General features: G+C 38.0%; 1 protein-coding gene across 1 annotated transcript; it reads right to left on the bottom strand.

Moving 5' to 3' along the window:
- Positions 1-1,352: 1,352 nt before the first annotated feature.
- On the bottom strand, positions 1,353-19,354 carry LOC139125580 (uncharacterized). The gene is made up of 10 exons (XM_070691681.1): positions 19,149-19,354; positions 14,979-15,147; positions 14,313-14,480; positions 13,395-13,541; positions 12,300-12,653; positions 11,720-11,811; positions 11,354-11,449; positions 10,116-10,412; positions 9,380-9,475; positions 1,353-2,176 (listed from the first exon to the last, which is right to left on the bottom strand). The coding sequence occupies exons 2-10, from the start codon at positions 15,100-15,102 to the stop codon at positions 2,021-2,023; spliced, it is 1,530 nt and encodes a 509-aa protein (XP_070547782.1). The 5' UTR covers positions 15,103-15,147; positions 19,149-19,354; the 3' UTR covers positions 1,353-2,020.
- Positions 19,355-21,026: the final 1,672 nt, after the last annotated feature.

Raw genomic sequence — 21,026 nt, forward strand, 5'->3', positions numbered from 1 at the left:
CGAAGCATTCTGACTCTCGCAACATATCGATCGTTCCAGTAAAATCATCCGTTTTTTATTTAGCACCGACACTGCATAAAAACGCAATAATACAGATAAATTCACACTAATAAATTGACTGTATTATAGAATAATACTCATGAATTCACATGAATCCACATGAATACAGGCTTGCTGAATACAAGAAATGGATTCTTGACTGTATTCATCTGTATATGCACTTTCCAGCTAAAATACAGGCAATTATCCACGCTAATACAGTAAGTATTATTGGGTTTTCATGCAGTGCGAGTGCCACGGTTATTCAGGCTGACTCGTCGATGGCTGGCCACAAATATTGTCAAAATATAGCATGTATAGTAGCACACGTTGATTGATCGCTTGCGAAATGGCGCCCTCTATCAGAGATTCATCGGCCTTTCCGAACTGCAACATGCACGACAATGCGTCTCGCACTAAAATATGACAGGAACATTCCCTTTCAAAAGAATTCTCTGTTTCCCCTTACGTCAATAAATGTAAAGATTGTCTTTCGATTCCCTATAGTACCTGATATCTTGTAATTAATAGTTGTTATTGATCAATTCAACTTGCAGCTAGGCTACCAGGGTGATTAGATATCCTGTTTAATTGGCAGGCTAAACCATATTTTCCGTTCTGTTGCAAGTTTATTTTACCTATACCATGGTCTCATGATTAATACTCAAACACAAATGCAAGGACAGTGCCAATATTAATTGTTTTTCTCCAATCTGGGACGTTGACAGTAACTTACAATTCGCTGAAATCAGTTATATAAAGCACTGTCAGTTCTGTTTGAGGCTCAGGAAGCATATCCAAGTTTATTGAGAGAGGATTACAAAGACTGTGAGAAGAAGAACGTAGTTACGATTATATTTATGGTGGTTTAAAATACTTATTGACAAAGATTTCAGCTATCGATCGACCTTGCTATCATCCAATATTTCTATATTTTCACATTCGTTCATATTGATTGATGACTAATCTTTGTCTCTTAAGTAAGATTAAAAAACAAAACAAAGTGTTGAGCAGAGACCTTTGAAATCATATGCTTGTCAGAGAGAGAGAGAGAGAGAGAGAGAGAGAGAGAGAGAGAGAGAGAGAGAGAGAGAGAGAGAGAGAGAGAGAGAGAGGTACAAACGCAAGTCCAGAAAGGCATATTTTTTAAAATTAAAAAACACCATCATGTACCACTGTTCACTAATATCACTGCATCAATAGTTACGTTACAATACCCAAATAAAATTATGGAAACAATATTTAACAAACGAAGAAGGACGCCGTATTTTCTCATAAATTTTACAAGCAATAAAATATCTACTAGTGCATAATTCTATGCAACATGACAGCAATTTATTAAAGCCTAGACAATTCTAGCTTGTAACTGTCTAAGATGCATTCGAACGTTTCTTAAGATTGTCCCAGCACAGGATTCAGACTGTGTCTATGACAGTGAAGGACATCGTCTCTTCCCTTCACAGGTAATTTTAAACTGAGCACGTGACATTTTACCTTGAACCGTTCGATGGGCTGGTGATAATAATTACCCATTTTGAAAATTGCTTCAATCAGAGTCGAGCTAAATGAGTAAACAATGTACAATGCATAAGGAAATAGTAGATGTTCCCTGCCTGAGAGATTGCAATTGTTAAATTTGTCGAATTTTTAACTCTGCTAATGACGTTTGGGTTATCATAAAATAAAGATGTAGCCGATTTCACACCAAGAAATCCATGCATATTTTCAGTATTCATTAAGCTAATGTACTACTTTAAGCTGCATCGATGTAGTCACAAAGGGGGCCAAAGTTTTAAAGATCGCACTGAAATACATCACTTCATAGGGTCTGGATGTTGTTTCCTTGTCTTCTCTATGCTTATTGTCTCAGCAATTTTCAAAGGTATAATCAAAAGCACAGTCACATGGACAATTTGCTGTCAACTCCATACTCCATGTACCGATAAATATCCGAAATATATTCCCCTCCCTGCTTGCCTCTTCATCGAGGTTTGACCTCATCAGGTGTACACCATGTATCCCAGCTAGGACCGTACTGGTCATAGCGTACTTTGCACACTGCTGACGTCACTTCCAGCACGGTGGAATCGTACCAAGAGCTCCCCCACAACGTCTGTACCTTGTCACCCTTTTTAATCTGCAATGTTGTGTAGAGAAAGAAAAAGCGTTTCAGTTTAAGCTGCACAGGAGAGTACTATCATGATCATTTGACTGATATATATAGACAAACAGAAACCATGACCTAAAACACAACGAGCGCATACGCTCAAATTATGTATGTATGTATGTATGTATGTATGTATGTATGTATGTATGTATGTATGTATGTATGTATGTATGTATGTATGTATGTATGTATGTATGTATGTATGTATGTATGTATGTATGTATGTATGTATGTATGTATGTATGTATGTATGTATGTATGCATTATGTATGTATGTATGTATGTATGTATGTATGTATGTATGTTGTATGTATGTATGTATGTAGTATGTATGTATGTATGTATGTATGTATGTATGTATGTATGTATGTATGTATGTATGTATGTATGTATGTATGTATGTATGTATGTATGTATGTATGTATGTATGCATGCATGCATGCATGCATGCATGCATGCATGCATGCATGCATGCATGCATGTATGTATGTATGTATGTATGTATGTATGTATGTATGTATGTATGTATGTATGTATCTATGTATCTATGTATCTATGTATGTATCTATGTATGTATGTATCTATGTATCTATGTATCTATGTATCTATGTATCTATGTATCTATGTATGTATGTATGTATGTATGTATGTATGTATGTATGTATGTATGTATGTATGTATGTATGTATGTATGTATGCATGCATGCATGCATGCATGCATGTATGAATGTATGTATGTATGTATGTATGTATGTATGTATGTATGTATGTATGTATTGTTATGTAGGTCATTTCCCCCACACTCATCATGACCTGAGTTCAATTAGTCTAGAACATTCTCAAGGTCACTGCCCTTGATGACCTCACAACCTTGAATTCAATTAGTCATGTTTGGAATGTTCTGGAAAGTTGATTAGTTGTGTAAGGGAGATAATTTTAGAACAGTAATTAGCATGTCAATAAAAGTTCTAGATTGTTCTTATATGCCTTTATAAAAGGGACGTGCACAGCTTCCAGTCAGACTTTTGGGATCGTGTCTCTTGTGTGTTACTAAACTCCAGCAGTAGTCATTCTCAAGACTTTTCAAGGCCTTCACTGTCAACGCTGGATTTATACTGTGGACTTTGTGCAGCTTCAAGCCTGCAAGCCAAAGGACTGTTCATTCATCCGACTGACTGTTACAACTCTGAGACTGGAGCTTTGCCGTCCCAGCTGAGATAAGTAGTCTGTACACTTTTAAGCTTGTACTCTATCCCTGACTTAGCAATTAGTTTTGTTTTCGTAATAAATTTTGTTTAAACGTAAACTGCTGAGTTCACCCTTTTGTTCGTTTTCTCTGCACGTAACAAATTGGGGGCTCGTCCGGGATACGAATATTTTGAGCCGTTTGACAACATTTTGCCTACCTTTTCAAAACTACTGTATACTGTGAACTCAGCGAAATTCAATCATGGCGGAATTCAAGCCAGACGAATTTATGGATGACCTTGATCAGGACACATTTAATTCCCTCAGAAAAGACAACCTCATAGCACTGGCCAATTTCCTTAAAGTAGATGTCAAAAGATCTATGCACAAGCGAGAAATACAGTTCAAGATTGCAAAACATTTAGTTAATTCTGGCCATTTTGAGGAGTCTGCCTTAAAAGATTATGAGCCTGAGTCTTCCTTCGAACTCAAAAAATTGGAATTACAAATACAGGCAGATTTCGAGCTAAAAAATTGGCATTAGAAAAAGAAAAAGAATTACAAATGAAAGAAAAAGAATTATAAATGGAAAAGGAGAGGCAGGCATTAGAAAAAGAAAAAATACAAATGCAGTTAGAAATGGAAGAAAGACAGAAAGAGAGAATTGGAAATGAAAGAAAAAGAATTGCAAATGGAAGAAAGACAAAGGGAGAAAGAAAGAGAGGAAAAAGAAAAGGAAAGAGAATTAGCAGAACACCGACTGCAGTTAGAAACAAAACGTTTAGAGCTTGGACAGTCAGGAAAATTCTTCCCTTCAGACAAGTTTGACATCACTAAGCATTTCAGGTTAGTTCCCCCTTTCCAAGAAAAGGATGTTGATAAATATTTCCTTCATTTGAGAAAATTGCTCAGAGTCTGAATTGGCCTAAGGAGTCCTGGTCTATGCTTTTGCAGAGTGCTTTGGTGGGTAAAGCCAGAGAAATTTACATTCAGTTGTCAGTAGAGCAGGCTTCAAATTATGATTCTGTGAAGGAATTAATTCTCAAGGGCTATGAGTTGGTGCCTGAAGCTTATCGTCAGAAATTTAGGGATTGTGAGAAGGTGAAGGATCAAACTTATGTTGAATTTGCTCGAACAAAAGAACAACTGTTTGATCGTTGGTGTTCTTCGGAAAAGGTCAGTCAGAATTATGACAAATTACGACAGCTTGTTTTGATTGAAGAATTTAAGAGGTGCATTCGGAGTGACATCAAGACGTTTATCAATGAACAAAAGGCAGATACATTGGAGGTTGCTGCACGTTTGGCCGATGATTATTCATTGACCCACAAATCTTCATTTCTCAGCAAACCATCCCAGTCCTTTTCATACAGAAACAATGCAGGTAAATTTAACTCCTCCTTTTCGTCCAAGAATTTTTCAAAGGACAGTAGAAAATCAAATGACAACAGTTCACAGAGTTCAAGTAACACTCCCACATCATCAGATCCCAAGTCTCAATCTCCTTCTGACAAACAGTTTGGTACACTTTCTTGTAATTATTGTAAGAAAGACGGCCATTTAATGTCAGAGTGTTTCAAATGAAAAGAAAACGTGAAGGTCAAAGTGGTCAAAGTGGATCTAAGCCCACCGGCTTTATTTCTTCATCAACTCAATTAGAGTCTAATAATGTGTGCAACACATTTTCTGAGGTTAAACCCCTCTTATCCCCAATTAATGAGGTCAAGGTCAATTCTTCTCAAGATAGCATTATGGGTATTTTCGAACCATTTATTCATGATGGTTTTATATCACTTTCTAGTGATTTTTCTTCCGCTACCCCTGTCAAAATTTTAAGAGATACCGGGCTTCCCAGTCTCTTTTGTTGGCAGATACCCTGCCGTTTTCTGAAAAGTCATTTTCAGGTTCTAAAGTTCTTATTAAGGGGTAGATTGTAATGACTACATTCCTGTTCCTCTCCATAATGTCTATTTGTCTTCGGACTTTGTTTCTGGACCTGTGACTTTAGGTATTAGGCCTTTTTTGCCTTTTGAAGGGATTCACCTTCTTCTTGGAAACGACCTTGCTGGGGACAAGGTCATTACTAATCCACTTGTGACTGATAATCCTACTTTAGATCAGGATCCAGAGCCAATTGAACAAGAGATACCCGATTTATTTCCTTCGTGTGCCATTACTCGAGCCATGTCAAAGAAAACTTCCGAGAATCAAAATACTCTCAAAAATAATGTCACAGATGTTGACTTAAATGACACCTTTCTCAGTCAGGTGTTTGACACGGATCATTCCGTTATCCCTCGTGGATTTGAAACTTCCAGTAAAACTTCTGCTGACCAAAGTCAGACATTTTCTAGATCAAATCTCATTGCAGAACAACACAAAGACCCAGATATTTTGTCTTTGTTTGACAGGGTAGATGATGAAGGTAAAACTTCAGATAGCTCTGTTTCTATTATACAAAATCTGGTATTCTCATGCGTAAATGGAGACCTCCAGATGTTTTGGTTGATGACGATTGGGCTATAAAACATCAAATTGTGATTCCAAAGCCCTATCGTGCTGAAATATTGCGCCTGGCCCATGAAACGCCCTGGGCTGGTCACTTAGGAGTCAGGAAAACTTATCATAAAATTCTCAGTCACTTTTATTGGCCTAATCTCAGGCAGGACGTAGCACATTTCTGTAAAACTTGTCACACATGTCAATGGTAGGAAAGCCAAATCAGACCATTCCAAAGGCCCCTTTACAGCCAATTCCTGCATTTCAAGAACCATTTAGTAGGATACTAATAGACTGTGTTGGGCCCCTACCAAAAACAAGATCAGGAAATGAGTACATGCTGACAATAATGTGTACATCAACTCGGTTCCCAGAAGCCATACCACTGAGAAATATTAAGGCAAAGACTATAGTGAAAGCTTTAGTCAAATTTTTCACTTTATCCGGCCTGCCTATATGTGTTCAGTCCGATCAAGGCTCCAACTTTATGTCTGGAATTTTTCAAAAAGTTATGGATCAACTAAGCATTAAACAGTATAGGTCAACTGCCTATCACTCAGAAAGTCAGGTTGCTCTCGAGCGATTTCATCAAACTTTGAAAAACATGATTAGGACCTACTGTTTTGACACAGAGAAGCAGTGGGATGAAGGAATTCATTTTTTGCTCTTTGCTGTTAGAGAGTCAATTCAGGAGTCTCTTGTTTTAGCCCATTTGAGCTTGTATTTGGACATACAGTCCGTGGCCCACTTAAGCTCGTTAAAGAGAAATTCCTATCAGACGATGATGATTGTCTGAATATTTTGCAATATGTGTCAGATTTTCGTACAAAACTCTCTAAAGCATGTGAATTAGCCAGAGAAAATCTTGAGTCATCTCAGCAGTCAATGAAAACCAAATATGATAAAAACCCTCAAAACGGAAGTTTGAACCAGGTCAAAAAGTTCTTGTTCTACTTCCAATTCCTGGCAAACCACTCCATGCTCGTTACTTTGGGCCATACCTAATTGATAAGAAATTGAGTGATTTAAATTACATCATAATAACACCTGACAGGCGAAAACAAAAACAGCTATGTCACATAAATATGCTTAAGCCATATTTGGATAGGGATAATCCTACTATAACTCAGCCTGTCAGTGCAGTCAGTTCAAACCATTATGAAGATAGTGATACTGAAACTGACTTGAGTGAAAATACTCTAAACTCAAAGCTGGGCTCGGTCAAGCTTCAGAACTCAGAAATCCTGGAGAAGCTGGAGTCTACAAAGTTGGCACACCTCCAGCCAGAACAACAACAACAGCTGAAAGAACCAATCCATGAACATTTGTTTCAAGATGTTCCACGAGGACAAACGTCATCTATCACGACGTTGATGTTGGGGACAGTAAGCCTGTAAAACAACATCCATACAGACTGAATCCAACAAAAGCGAAATATCTCCAGGAAGAAGTCAAATACCTGCTGGACAATGACTTTATTGAACCCAGTAAAAGTAACTGGAGTTCGCCGTGCATACTTGTTCCCAAATCAGATCACAGTTATCGTATGTGCACGGACTTTAGGAAGGTCAACACTTTAACAAAGACAGACACTTCCCAATCCCGAGGATTGATGACTGCATCGACCGAGTGGGAAAAGCCAAGTATGTGACGAAATTTGACCTACTGAAGGGATTTGGCAAGTCCCTCTGACGGTCGTGCTCGTGAAATATCCGCCTTTGTTACACCAGACGGATTGTTCCAGTACAAGGTGATGCCATTCGGAATGAAGAACTCTCCGGCAACGTTCCAACGGATGATCAACGACGTCATATCCGGGCTAGACGGGTGTGCAGCTTACGTTGACGACGTCGTCCTGTATAGTGACACCTGGGAGGAACACATCAAGCTCATGCGGAAGTTCTTTGAGAGACTGAGTAAAGCAATGTTGACTGTCAACCTTGCCAAATCTGAGTTTGGTTGGGCGAGGGTAACTTACCTCGGACATACTGTAGGACAGGGTGAGGTAAAACCTGTTGATGCCAAAATCAGTGCCATTTCAAGTTTTCCCATACCAAACTGCAAACGACAACTGATGCGCTTTCTCGGTATGGCTGGTTACTACAGAAAATTCTGTCCAAATTTCTCCACAATTACTGAGCCTTTGACTAACTTACTTAAAAAGAAAGTAAAGTTTGTTTGGTCAGAGCAATGCCAACAGGCATTTGATACACTTAAAGCCATACTGCAAAGTGCCCAGTGTTGTCTGCACCAGATTTCACTTTGCCATTCAAATTAGCTGTAGATGCTAGTGATACGGCTGCTGGTGCTGTTTTATTGCAAGAGGATAGTCATGGTATAGATCATCCTGTTTGCTATTTTTCACGCAAATTTAACAAATCCCAGAGAAACTACTCTACAATGAAAAAGAGTGTTTATCTTTGATATTAGCTTTACAGCATTTTGAAGTTTATGTTACTTCTTCAAATCAGCCAATAGTGGTTTATATTGATCACAACCCTCTTGTTTTTCTGCAGAAATTTAAAGGCAAAAATCAGAGATTGCTAAGATGGAGTTTAATGTTACAGGAGTTTAATCTTGACATTAGACATATCAAAGGCAGAGACAATTTAATTGCAGACTGTCTCTCTCGTATTTAGAACTTATTGTTGTTCACACTTTTAAGATTACATTTGTAAAAGAAAGATTTTTCTTTGAAAAATTTTCTTTTTTGAAGAGGGGGTGTGTTATGTAGGTCATTTCCCCCACACTCATCATGACCTGAGTTCAATTAGTCTAGAACATTCTCAAGGTCACTGCCCTTGATGACCTCACAACCTTGATCAATTAGTCATGTTTGGAATGTTCTGGAAAGTTGATTAGTTGTGTAAGGGAGATAATTTTAGAACAGTAATTAGCATGTCAATAAAAGTTCTAGATTGTTCTTATATGCCTTTATAAAAGGGACGTGCACAGCTTCCAGTCAGACTTTTGGATCGTGTCTCTTGTGTGTTACTAAACTCCAGCAGTAGTCATTCTCAAGACTTTTCAAGGCCTTCACTGTCAACGCTGGATTTATACTGTGGACTTTGTGCAGCTTCAAGCCTGCAAGCCAAAGGACTGTTCATTCATCCGACTGACTGTTACAACTCTGAGACTGGAGCTTTGCCGTCCCAGCTGAGATAAGTAGTCTGTACACTTTTAAAGCTTGTACTCTAGTCCCTGACTTAGCAATTAGTTTTGTTTTCGTAATAAATTTTGTTTAAACGTAAACTGCTGAGTTCACCCTTTTGTTCGTTTTCTCTGCACGTAACAGTATGTATGTATGTATGTATGTATGTATGTATGTCTGCCTGTAGCTGACTGTATCTTTTTGTTTGTCTGCGTGTTTATTACTATATAATCGATTTCATAACTAATATGATAATAGATCGAAACAATAACAAAAGCTATCTCTCAGCATACGACAGGTTTCAGACAGGAAATATTAGTTCCTTTTTCTTTTACCTTTTTAGCGTCCTTAATTTTCGATCCACCTTTCATTTGCATCTTTGTGACGTCAACGCTTTCGTCATAGGAAGCGCTCCAACCGTCGTAATGTATCTGTCATTTCGAGAACATTTGGATAGCACATCACTACATTAGTTTAACACTGATGTTTAAACGAATAGTAATGTATTCTGTATTCTTGATCTTGGAACGAAAAGTTTGCGCAGAAGCACTTTTCACCGGCAATCGAGCGATTATTGGGAAAAGCATACTAAATCATGCTGTATATTGACTGGATTACATTTCTGTAAAGTTAGAAGTCTATTGCTTACTTTTCATGATTGCTACCTCCTACATCGTTTCATTTTCGAACTGATCACTGAACTGATCACTGAACTGATCACTGAACTGCATAAACGAACTGATCACTGAACTGCATAAACATCCACAGATGTAATTTCAAATGCTTTGCAATTTATGTTTGGCTTCATGTTACTTGTAATGTTTGTCGGCCCGTTGTTGCCACTTTCAGTCACTTTCAAAATTTGTTGTTTTCTCTTCACATCTGCCCTCTCTAGCAAAGGAAGTTTCTCGATAAAACAAAATTCACGACAGCGGCGAATAATATGCGGGGTCTTCATAATAGCTGAGACTTTTTTTATTCAGGAAATGTGAGAGTGGTCTGTAGTATCAGAATGAAAAACGAATTTGTAAAACAGCCTATTATAATTCATATCGATAATTTTATTCTTACTTTAAATGAGAGATGCGGTCCTGGTTCTAGAACTCTACCAGTATACCAAGATCCGGCCCAGAATATGGACACAGGGTCATCGACTTTGTACTTATGGTTTTTTGACGTGGTCGTCTTCGAGCCCTTCGACTTGGACGAGGTTTTGGGCGGCCTTGAAACGAACTTGATCTCGTTTGGAAGAACCCAGGTATCCCAGGACGAACCGTAACCGTCGTATCGTATTTTACAACAGGACGAGATTTTATCAACCACAGATACGTCGTAGGAATTGTAGGTGAGTTTTTCTCCAATCTTGACCTTTGAAGAATGAAACAGATAAACGTATTCTGATATGAAAATGTCAAAATGTACTAATTGACGACGGTTTTTTCATGACATGTTTAATGCGGAAGAGAAAAGCATTGGCGCATGCAAGCTAGAGATTTAACGTAATAATCTTCTGTGGAAGAAAAACGATATATAAAGCGCCATAAGCTGTATCTTGTGGCTATTTTTTTAAAAACCTTTGTTTTGTGATTTCCCTACACATTCTGCATTGAATCCCTAAACTGTCATTTAATGCCAAGTATATCATATCAACACAACCTATATGAGTATAATCTACATTGTTATTATTGAAAATTGTATTCAAGTCCGGACTAGAATTCACTTGTAAACAATAAACAATGATCACTACACACTTCCAAGCTGTGTTGACAAAAAGAATACTCGAAATTTCGGCATGTCAAACGGACACGGTAGTTGATATACAGAAGCAAAATACTGAAAAACTTGCCACAAGTTACAGCTTATGTCCCTTTAAGAACTGAAACATACAGCCGAGCGATTAGGCGAACTCTGTACATGTCATACGCGAGTAGACTCACCAGCACAGAATAAATGCCAATGATAAAGTTATGATGCTTCAAAGTAAATGTATCTGAAATTGACATGAATTATTGGACTGTTCGATATTCTTTTCACAGGAAAAATGATAGTGTATCATTCTAAAAACTTTCATTTGACAACCCAACAGCTGGAAGGGACTTGCAAGAGGATTGCTTATGCTCTTGTCGCACACTTGGGGATAAAACAAAATGGAACTCCGTTGAGCAATTCATAATTCTTCCTGGCTATGAATCTCCCTGTCTTGTTTAACTTTTTTGTCAAATCCCAAGAAGGGTGTCTCGTTAAAGTGACAATCATCTCGATAGGTTCCACATTTCTCAATGAACTTTGAAGCTTTCATTCTCAGATACCTTCTTGCTGTCTCGTACTGTCGTTCCATCACTTTTCGCACAAGAGTTGGCCTCCACTTTCTCATCATATGAACTATCCCATCCTTCATAATGGACCTGAGTGAAAAAAAACCAGTAAGATGCTAACTGTTGAAAGCAACGCAAAGGATCACAAAAGAATTAACTAATTTTCAAATAGTCACGAGAAATGTTGAGATTCAGAATTAGAAGGCAATTTCTCCAAAATTACCTTGTTGAAGGATCGGCTGACTTGCCGCTTGACTGAGGGCGCCTTCCGCAGCTCTCGCTCTACGCAACGCGACGATTTAAGTTTGATTGCACGTGACTATTTCGATCACTTTACAATCGAATTTACTCTGCATTTACCTTTAAGAGAAGTACGGGCCCTTCTTCAATGACTTCGGCGTCGTACCAAGAACTGTACCACTGCACTTGGACTCGGTCGCCTTTCTTATAGTCTACCATCGAAGGGACAAAACGCGATGTAAAATCAAATTACAAATTATCAAACATTGATTACGTCATACGGGTTTGTCCAGGACAGGTAAACGTCTAAACTGATTTGTGGTTGGTGACGATGATTAGAGGTGGTGATGATAGTGGTGGTGGTGGTGGGGGAGTGGTTTGAACTAAAATGCACCCACTGGACTTTTTACTGTCACACCTTTGCCCAATATACCATTCTTTAACGATAGAGTAAATCATCACTCACTTTAACAGACATGTACATAAAGTATACGACATGAATTTATACACTTCTCATGTTCAGGATTATTGCATCAACAAAATACGTCAACAGAGTACAATCAGCAGAGGTCAACAGAGGTAATGTTTCATTAGTACTTTAACATACAGAACAATGCCGACCCACGATTTCGGAATTCGAACAGCTGGCAATTTGCAAGCTCAGCCGGTATTGAAAAAAAATTTCGAAAATCAACAATACCTTGTTTGGTTGAGGGCGCTGTTGAAGTGGCCTTCAACTTTTCTTTCATCGTGGTTGCTGTCTTTCCACTTTCCTGCTCTTCATCATCGGTCGTTAGTCCCATCTCAGAGGGCGTGCTACACCTGGCTGTTATATTTGGCGGAAGTACTCCCATGGCCTCGTCTCTATTGCGAAGAATCTTAGTGGCGATGAAAGGACGGACTTTGAAATCATTACCCACAAGTTCTTCCTTGGTCAGAACGGCTAAGTCTTTACCCGTGACGCAATTCTCTCTTAAGATTTTAATCGTTCCATCATCGATAGACAAATCCTTCAACCACTCACAAATTCCATCAGGGTCAAGAGACATAAATGCTATATGATGAAAATTCATACGAAAGTTTAACTTTAGACCCTCCTTCTTTGCAAGCTTACTGACTGTAGAAGATATCCACATTTGTGGAAATTTCGTTAATTCACTTTGGAAACTCGAGTTGAATGATTAAAGTTAAAGTCCTTTTGGTCTAGCAATTATCAAGTAGCTAGTTGTAGAAGAACAAAACCAAAAAATAGCTGTACCTCTTGTGAGCTAAAAATATGCAATAGGAATAGTGTAAATGGTGACGTCAGCGGTTTTGTCATTGGGAAAGGCCTGACTGTTTTGCTATTGAATAATAGCAATAGCTTTTTAATGTTTCGTCATGCTAGCTACAACAAAGTGCATCAAAATTTACCGTTTTAAGATTTTGTGCAGCGATGTGTGTTATTTTGTAAGTATAGCCAGATAACTTCCCCGGAATTTTGGTCCATTAGCTTTTTAAAAATTATTCGATCAGAGCAGGTGATACAAGAGTCAGACCAGCAAATCGACTGTAGCGACAGGGAGCTTTAAGATTTTGCCGCTGGTTGTTGCACTACTAAAAGTCTACATTTGATTATAGCGTTTTTGCCATTTTGAGAATGAAGATTACCAAACTAAAGCCTACGTTAGCCTGATTATTAAAAGAACAAAATTGACAAAACAGAAAGGCAAAACTAAATAGTTTAAAAGCGATATCTCAAACTATTTTGTTCATTCCGAGCAGATACAGCAGAACTTGATTGTGATCAACTTACGAGGTTTTGCATCCGGGTTAAATGCCAGTTCTTTCATCCCCGTAGAAACCAATTCTGCGTCAAGACTTTCAATCTTTTCGTCTAAATATTCCATGTCGGAGAAGTCGAACCAAAGTTTACTTCCAATAATAGGTCCGATCCAACCATCTGGAAACAGTAATGAAATTGTGCATTCACACTTTTTGAGCTAAATGAAACATATATAGCAATGTACACGTACTATAGATACTTAATTGAGTGTGTTCATTTCGATAAGTGTTCACAGTGCATCAGGCCAAAGAGGTTTGACAGCTAAATAAAAATGTTGTTGTCAATGATTACATAATAATTTGTAAAGTCGTTCTATACCTGTTCATTTGTCTCTATGTCACGTGGCGTCCTCGGCTGTTGACATTAGGATCGATTAATTATTGGCGAAGCCAACATCATTTTGACCAATCGAAATAGCAATCAACAATGTAAAAAATTAAAAACAAATTCGATGAAAAACGTTTTGACAGCAGTCGTTGCTCCATCATCCACCAACTCGTAGCCTCGCTCTGCGCGGCTTTCATGAAAAGTGTAAATAAAAAGCTCATTACGTAAGCCAATGAAGACAGTTACAGAGGCAACAGTGCTGTCCATGTTTTGTTTTGGAAGTTATCGGACCAGTACGTTGACACAATGGTGATCAGTGACTGGAGCGGTTAACAGCGGCAACTCCTAACCCTTCGGTGACTTCCAAAACTCAAAACAATTTTTTCAGTTTGGTCTCAAGCAGAGAGTCTATTATGCGGCTTTAGCAAACCACTCACAGTAGGACATAAATCATTCAATGACACTGAAATGGAAACAGCTTTGTACAGTCCCCGGTCTTGGCAATCTTGGCAATGGTCGTTTCAGATTGACAAATCGAGACAAGAAGGTTAAATTACCTACCGAATCTGACGTCATTTTCTAATTTTAGTGGAATGATTGGTTTTCTGAGCGAATCAGCGTATCCCGCTTCCTTCTCACAATTGAACGACGTCTTGTAAGCATCTGTCACACACATGAGGATTACACAAGCGCCCTCAACGCCTTCAGCCATAGCTCTATTGATATTGCCTGGTATCAAAGTAACAAAACCGATGGCATAGTTATGTACATTTCTTGGAATGACCTTGACTGAGCTCTAAATTATCGCCAAGATGAATGAGACATCGAACGTTGATTGTAAGCGCATGAGGTACGTATGTACGTACGTACGTACGTACGTACGTACGTATGTATGTATGTATGTATGTATGTATGTATGTATGTATGTATGTATGTATGTATGTATGTATGTATGTATGTATGTATGTATGTATGTATGTATGTATGTATGTATGTATGTATGTATGTATGTATGTATGTATGTATGTATGTATGTATGTATGTATGTATGTATGTATGTATGTATGTATGTATGTATGTATGTATGTATGTATGTATGTATGTATGTATGTATGTATGTATGTATGTATGTGTATGTATGTATGTATGTATGTATGTATGTATGTATGTATGTATGTATGTATGTATGTATGTATGTATGTATGGTTTTCACTGTTGCTAACTCACCTCTCATGTTATCTAAATCTATCCATATTTTGTATCCTTTTTGTTCAAGTTTCTCTTTAATACGTATAACCTCTTCTTGATGGTCCCAGTTATAAGATATCATCACATGCATTGAATCGTCCATATTGCCACGTCACCGATACGTCCCTTAGTCTGATGAAATTTAATGCTGCAATTGATAAAAAAACAAGTATGATTGATTACATTTCTACAACCTTCAAATGTTATCTTTGATAACTTTAAGGCAAAATTTCATGGCAATTATTGTCGTTTAACTTTCTGCATTTACCGTAGGTTATCGCACTATGAGTTTTCTTAAAACCCGTTTTCGTAAAATTCGACAATAATCTTATTCTCAAAAGAGTTACCTTGGTTACAGTGACCAGTTTCGATTTACATATGGTTAAAATGGAGGTAGGCGCTAATTTGGCATCATTCAAAAATACTGGTGAAGGGAGCTGGAGGAATTTGGGGTGGGGAGGTTTGAAAATTCGGGGGAGTAGAGGGAAACTTGAATGTTTTGCTCTGCGTACAACATGTATAAGGGAGGGGGGTCTAAAAATAGTTTGGTTCATATGATTATCATGTACATTTTCAGATTCCATAGCTAATTAAATGAAAAATCTTGAACATTATTGTCGCATTTCGTGACTTTTATTTCAAACAAATCTAGAAATGTATGAATGCCATTGTATTTTCATAGAAAAACAAACAAGTGGGCCTTGTAATGTGGCAAAAGCTGCAACTGTTGATAATTGTTTGAATATTTCTATGCAGTATATCGAATACAGTTTCTTGCTGTCTCCCTACAGCTTGCTGAAACACAATATTCAGTTTGTCAACAATAACTGTTTATATAAATATTGGGTGATATAGAGTTAAATAATAACACATGAGAGCGAGGGCAAGATCACGATTTATTGCCTGCCCAAGGGATGGTGGTCATGATCGAATATTGATGATGCCCGAGCCGTAGGCGAGGGCATCATCAATATTTCGATCATGACCACCAGCCCGAGGGCAGGCAAAAAATCGTGATCTTGCCCTAGCTCTCATGTGTATTATTTTTATTAACCGACACAAACTTCTTCGAGTACAGTTCGCCTTTCTGCATGAGTCCGGACCTCAGCGTAAAATGTTGTCAGCGCCAAGTCTACGGTTGCCGCTGAAAGTTGCCGATTCCTCGGTCGCGATCCAACTTTGTTGCTTGCATAGTCGCTGAACACAGAAATTGCATCCCTTGTTGCCATTTTCGTTCGTTTGCTGTTTACTTGCATCAAAATATCGTCTAACTGTGCCGGTGACAGCTCTGCATGACGTTTCGCAGCGATAGTAGCAAGTACAAGCGAACGACAATTTGTTACGCGCAGAAAGGATGCGCAGTAAGTAAAATGACGTCATCCATGTAATATCAAATGCAGAGGGCATCATCACGTTCGCAGAGGGCATCATCACGTTCTTTTACATGTCACGTGAGTCGTGTTTAACCAATGGCAGTGCACGCTGAATGAGTGAGGTGTAATAATCCAGAATGACAGTCATTGTCAATGGTACAATGCACAGTAAACATACACAGGCTGTGTTGGCAAGCTGAATACTGGACAGTTCAACATGCTGTAGGGAGTAGAACAAGAACGCAGTTGTATAAACTGAACAGAAGTATTGTGAACATTATCAAAGTTAATGACCTATTCATGCCTGCGGGCAGTGTTACTGTCACTGCATACCAGCAGTTACAGTGACCAGGAGACTTTGATGCAGTTAAAGAAGTGTTTGGGTTATTTATTGACCGGTGCTCATGAAAGTGAACACACTTGTCAGATCTGAGAGCAACACATGGAAGACCAGGAGATTTGACAGTTATCAATAAACAATGGCCAAAAGGGACAATAGGTGTATCACTGTTCAGAAAAAAAAGTTGCTTGTGGTACAGAAAAAGAGCGGATCTTCTTGAATGTAATGGTACAGTTTACTTCTACGCCAATATGGCTGCCAATGTGGCTGCCATATGGCTGCTTGTATTTGTCACTTTGCAATGAATATATTTTCTATTAATTGTAACAAAAATGTGAATGATCAGTAGAGATGTTAAACTTGATATTTTTTCAAGATGATGTTGTGTATCAACATTATATTTGTCGCTAATTTTTATAAAAATCATGTCAAAATGCTTACACTTATTCATGCTGCCTGAGTAATAATATGCAGCAGTCTTACGGTATATTTACATTTCGATGTATATGAAATGCAATTGACAGCGATATAAGTGTACATAGCGCATATGTAGATTGTGTTGATAGGCCGAATACTGAGTATGAAGAATGAATGAATGCTTTATTTCACCAGATGCTTCACAGTATGTACAATAATGAAAATTATCAGAAAACTGTGTATTACTGAAATTGTACAAAGTCAAAGAAAAGAAAAGAACATAGCAATATTGTAAAATCTGGTGGGGGCCATGAAAATAGTCTAGAAGGACTAGTCGAGTTCATGGCCCGTGAGTATACTAATAAATATTTGGTAGAAGCTTAAGTGTGATGGAGGATAGAAACAAACACAGATTTAATGTAAATTCAGTAAGTGATGTTTCAATGCAGACTTGAAAACTTGTCTACTTGACAATTGTTTGAGATAGTCAGGCAGCGAATTCCAGTGTTTCACAGCTGCATACCTAATGTTATGTTGTGAAATTGTCAAATTTGAGCCTGGAATACGAAAGTATTTCAACATGATGCAAAAACAAGACATTTGAAAAAATACAACGAGCAAAAAGACTGAAAAAGTATCAAAATTTTGTGTTTGTAATAGCGTTTGTTTCAGGATGTACGAGCAGAGAAATTGAAGACTTAGACAGGCACTGCTTTGATTGAACAGCAAATGGAAGGTCAGAGAAATCCGATACAGCGGTCACTCTCGACCAATGACAGATATGACCTTTGATTTGGTATCTAAAAGACATCAACAGGAAAACATGTCAGAACAGGTTTGTAAGTAATGTTACTTGTCAATGGAGAGCACTGTAGTTGAGACATATCATGGTTGTATGAACGGCACGGATCAACTTTGCAAAGGTAAATAAAATTTCAATAGAGGGTTCTGACATACGTCTTAGGTTGTGACGTTGACAAATGGTCGGATTCTGTCCTGCTTCGAATGGTTAGCATTCATTAGTTGGCTACCATTGAGTCTTACGTGCCATTCATGTCTCGAGGACACAAAGTAATCAGGTCAACATGAACGACATCAAAATATGCACGGCGTGGTTCGATTGTCAGATCTCTTACTGAAAAGTGAAAATTTACAGGAAATCCATAGCAGTATTTCACTCGAAATCCGCTGAAATTCCTGTACAATTCGCATGCATTGTATATTGATGGAGGTTTGCTCAAAAATATGTGTCATCGATGACGTCACCGTTTGGAATTGATTCATTTTAATAAGTCAGCGTTTTCGTCAACTCATATGATAACTACGTAGTTTTACACTTTATCAGGAAAGCTACTAACAGTAAGTAGTATATGATTAAAATAATTACACCCCAATAATGGAATTCACTGTTGCTAAAAGCCAAGCAAACAATGCATTTTCAAGTTTGACCAACACTGTTTTGGTGTTTTTCGTGCGATTAAAAAGATCAAATTCTAATTTTAGGACAACACAATGAATAAATTGAGTCGCCTAGAATTCGTGGGATATTTTCACGGCGATAAACTAGCGTCGAAAGAAATTAAAAATGGCGGTCTTTGTAAGTGATTGAATAGATTGGGACGAACAAAGACCGTAAATGTATTGCTTTGAATGATTTCATGTTGAAAACGCAAGACACCGTGTACAGCGACACACTTGCTATTCGCTTGTTATTTTTAAGGTCATGCTAAGCGGTCAAAACACCACACACCTGTGTAACACCCCTCCTAAATAATGTGTTTGGCGCAAAATACGTTTGATGAATTGTAAAATTGAAATTTTTCAATTCCAGTGGTTCGTGCGTAAAGTATGCCCGTGGGCGTATTACACACACACTGTTTTACAGGACAAGGGGCTTGCTCAACTAGGAATTTTCTATACTTCGTTCTTGATCAGCTAGTCGTTTTATCTTTCCTTTCATGGTTGACCTTACCTCGTTCATCTTAATAATCGTTTGTACTTGAAGAATATTGAGCTTACCTGTGCTGGTACTGTCGCCATTAATATCACAGTCGAGCAGTCACAATGCGATCTAAGATGGCGTCTGTTGCCATGGTGATATTTGTGCTCTGATCAATCATGCCAAGGCACATATTTTCAGACAATGTCTTCTTAAAGAATTGAGTACGCGACCAGTGAAAGGTCACCCATGTTTTGAAGAAGACTGAGTTGTGAAGAACTGAAAGTCACCTGAGCCGTTGTGTGCGAATATATATTTTTGCGCGCACGCGCTGTAAGTTTATTAGAACAGGCTCCCATTAAAAAAACTTAATTCCGTTTCCTTTCATGTACGCATGTCATTGACGTCGGCCAATTTCGTGTTAAGTAAATTATATAGGGTGTACAAAATGTCAAAAAGTGATTTAAGACCAAAGAAAGTGAAAGGTATGTTTCTCATCCAAGGTCTTTTACCAAAATGATTCGGAGATGTGATGCGGTATGTCAGAATTACCAGTGCATGTACACATTTATGATGTGTTGTCATGTTGGTAGTTGGCTTTTATGAACTAAAAATGAAAATAAAAATGAAAATAAAACTTGTTTTTATTTTCATTTTTAGCTCATAAATACTTGATATACGTGATTACTATTGTATTCTCTGGACACCAATCAATACAACATTTCTACCTTAAAGATACCTGTACAGGCTACACTAATGTTACAAACAGAATTGTTAAGAAGAAATTCTCGTGGCTTATAGAGCGTTCATTCCTCGATTTTAGCGATGAAACCATTACTCAGATATCTGCCAATCATTCGGAACATTGACAGGGAACGTCGGTGTTTTCAATGAATAATTGAAGTGGTGAGTTTGAGTTACCGACCAAATCTGACAGCCTAACGTTTTCTAATTTCAGAGAAGCATTCGCTTTTTCGTAGAGATTTACCATATCTATCTCGTTTCTGATTCAATTCACCTTGGTCTTGTTTACATCTGTTCCACATTACCAACGCCAAATTCGTCAGTCACATCACCAATCCAACCAATGACGCTCATTCAAATCTCAACGAAAGACCAAACAGAGACAACTTGTTCTTGACCTTGAAATAATTTTCTCTAATCCTTGCATTATTGAAGAAATAGGCTAAGGAAACCGTGCGTGCTTAGTTTCGTCAACTTTTCTCCGGAAAATATCGTATTTCTGCCCGGAACTTCTTTTATTTATCATTCATCACGCGTATTAATATTTTACAATGCAGACAGCATGTTTTAATGTGAGGTCAAAAGGTTTAAAGAAGGTTATGTTAGGTCGGGTCACTGGGAATGTATTTTGAAAGGTGGGCGTTTTATTGATCGATATCACCAAAATGTCGCCTACAAGACCAACTTCAAAGATCATTCATGGCAAATGAAGAAAGCGACAGCATTACAATATTTTCTGTGGATGATAGACCTGTTCAAAAAACTGCTATCCTCAGTGTTCCGTATTTGAGGTTATGCTAGAGTCGAATCAAATATCAAAATTAACGACAATTATAATTATACGCATAAATATGAGAAAAAGTAATTTGCAGATAGACAGAATGGGTGAATAGCGTCTTGCATCGTATTTTCGCGAAGTGAGGTGATCAGGCAGCATCAGAAATGCGCCACCAACGACAGTATCAGTTGTTTCTCTCTACCCAATCTCTAAGCTGTGTCATTGCGCTGGTCTTGATTACAACCATCATTGTAATACAAATTGAAAGCGAACTTTTCTGATCTTTGAAGTTCTGATCTAATCTGAGTGAATCACAAACGCTGCTCTGTTGCTTAATTTGCTCACCACGTGTTTTTGCGATCGCGTACAACTTCGCCCCCCAATCAGACCAAGAAGTGCGAACCAATTGATCGCGTACTAATGTACTATGATTTAT

This window comes from Ptychodera flava (assembly GCF_041260155.1).
Source record: "Ptychodera flava strain L36383 chromosome 3 unlocalized genomic scaffold, AS_Pfla_20210202 Scaffold_25__1_contigs__length_14229661_pilon, whole genome shotgun sequence".
NCBI classification, from domain to species: Eukaryota; Metazoa; Hemichordata; class Enteropneusta; family Ptychoderidae; genus Ptychodera; species Ptychodera flava.

Excerpts from the sequence above, each read along its gene's own strand:
- LOC139125580 (XM_070691681.1), bottom strand. The coding sequence starts at position 15,102 with ATGGACGATTCAATGCATGTGATGATATCTTATAACTGGGACCATCAA. Across the intron at positions 12,654-13,394 it reads TAACCCGGATGCAAAACCTC|CATTTATGTCTCTTGACCCT; the intron begins GTAAGTTGATCA and ends TTCATCATATAG. Across the intron at positions 9,476-10,115 it reads GACCGCATCTCTCATTTAAA|ATACATTACGACGGTTGGAG; the intron begins GTAAGAATAAAA and ends TCGAAATGACAG.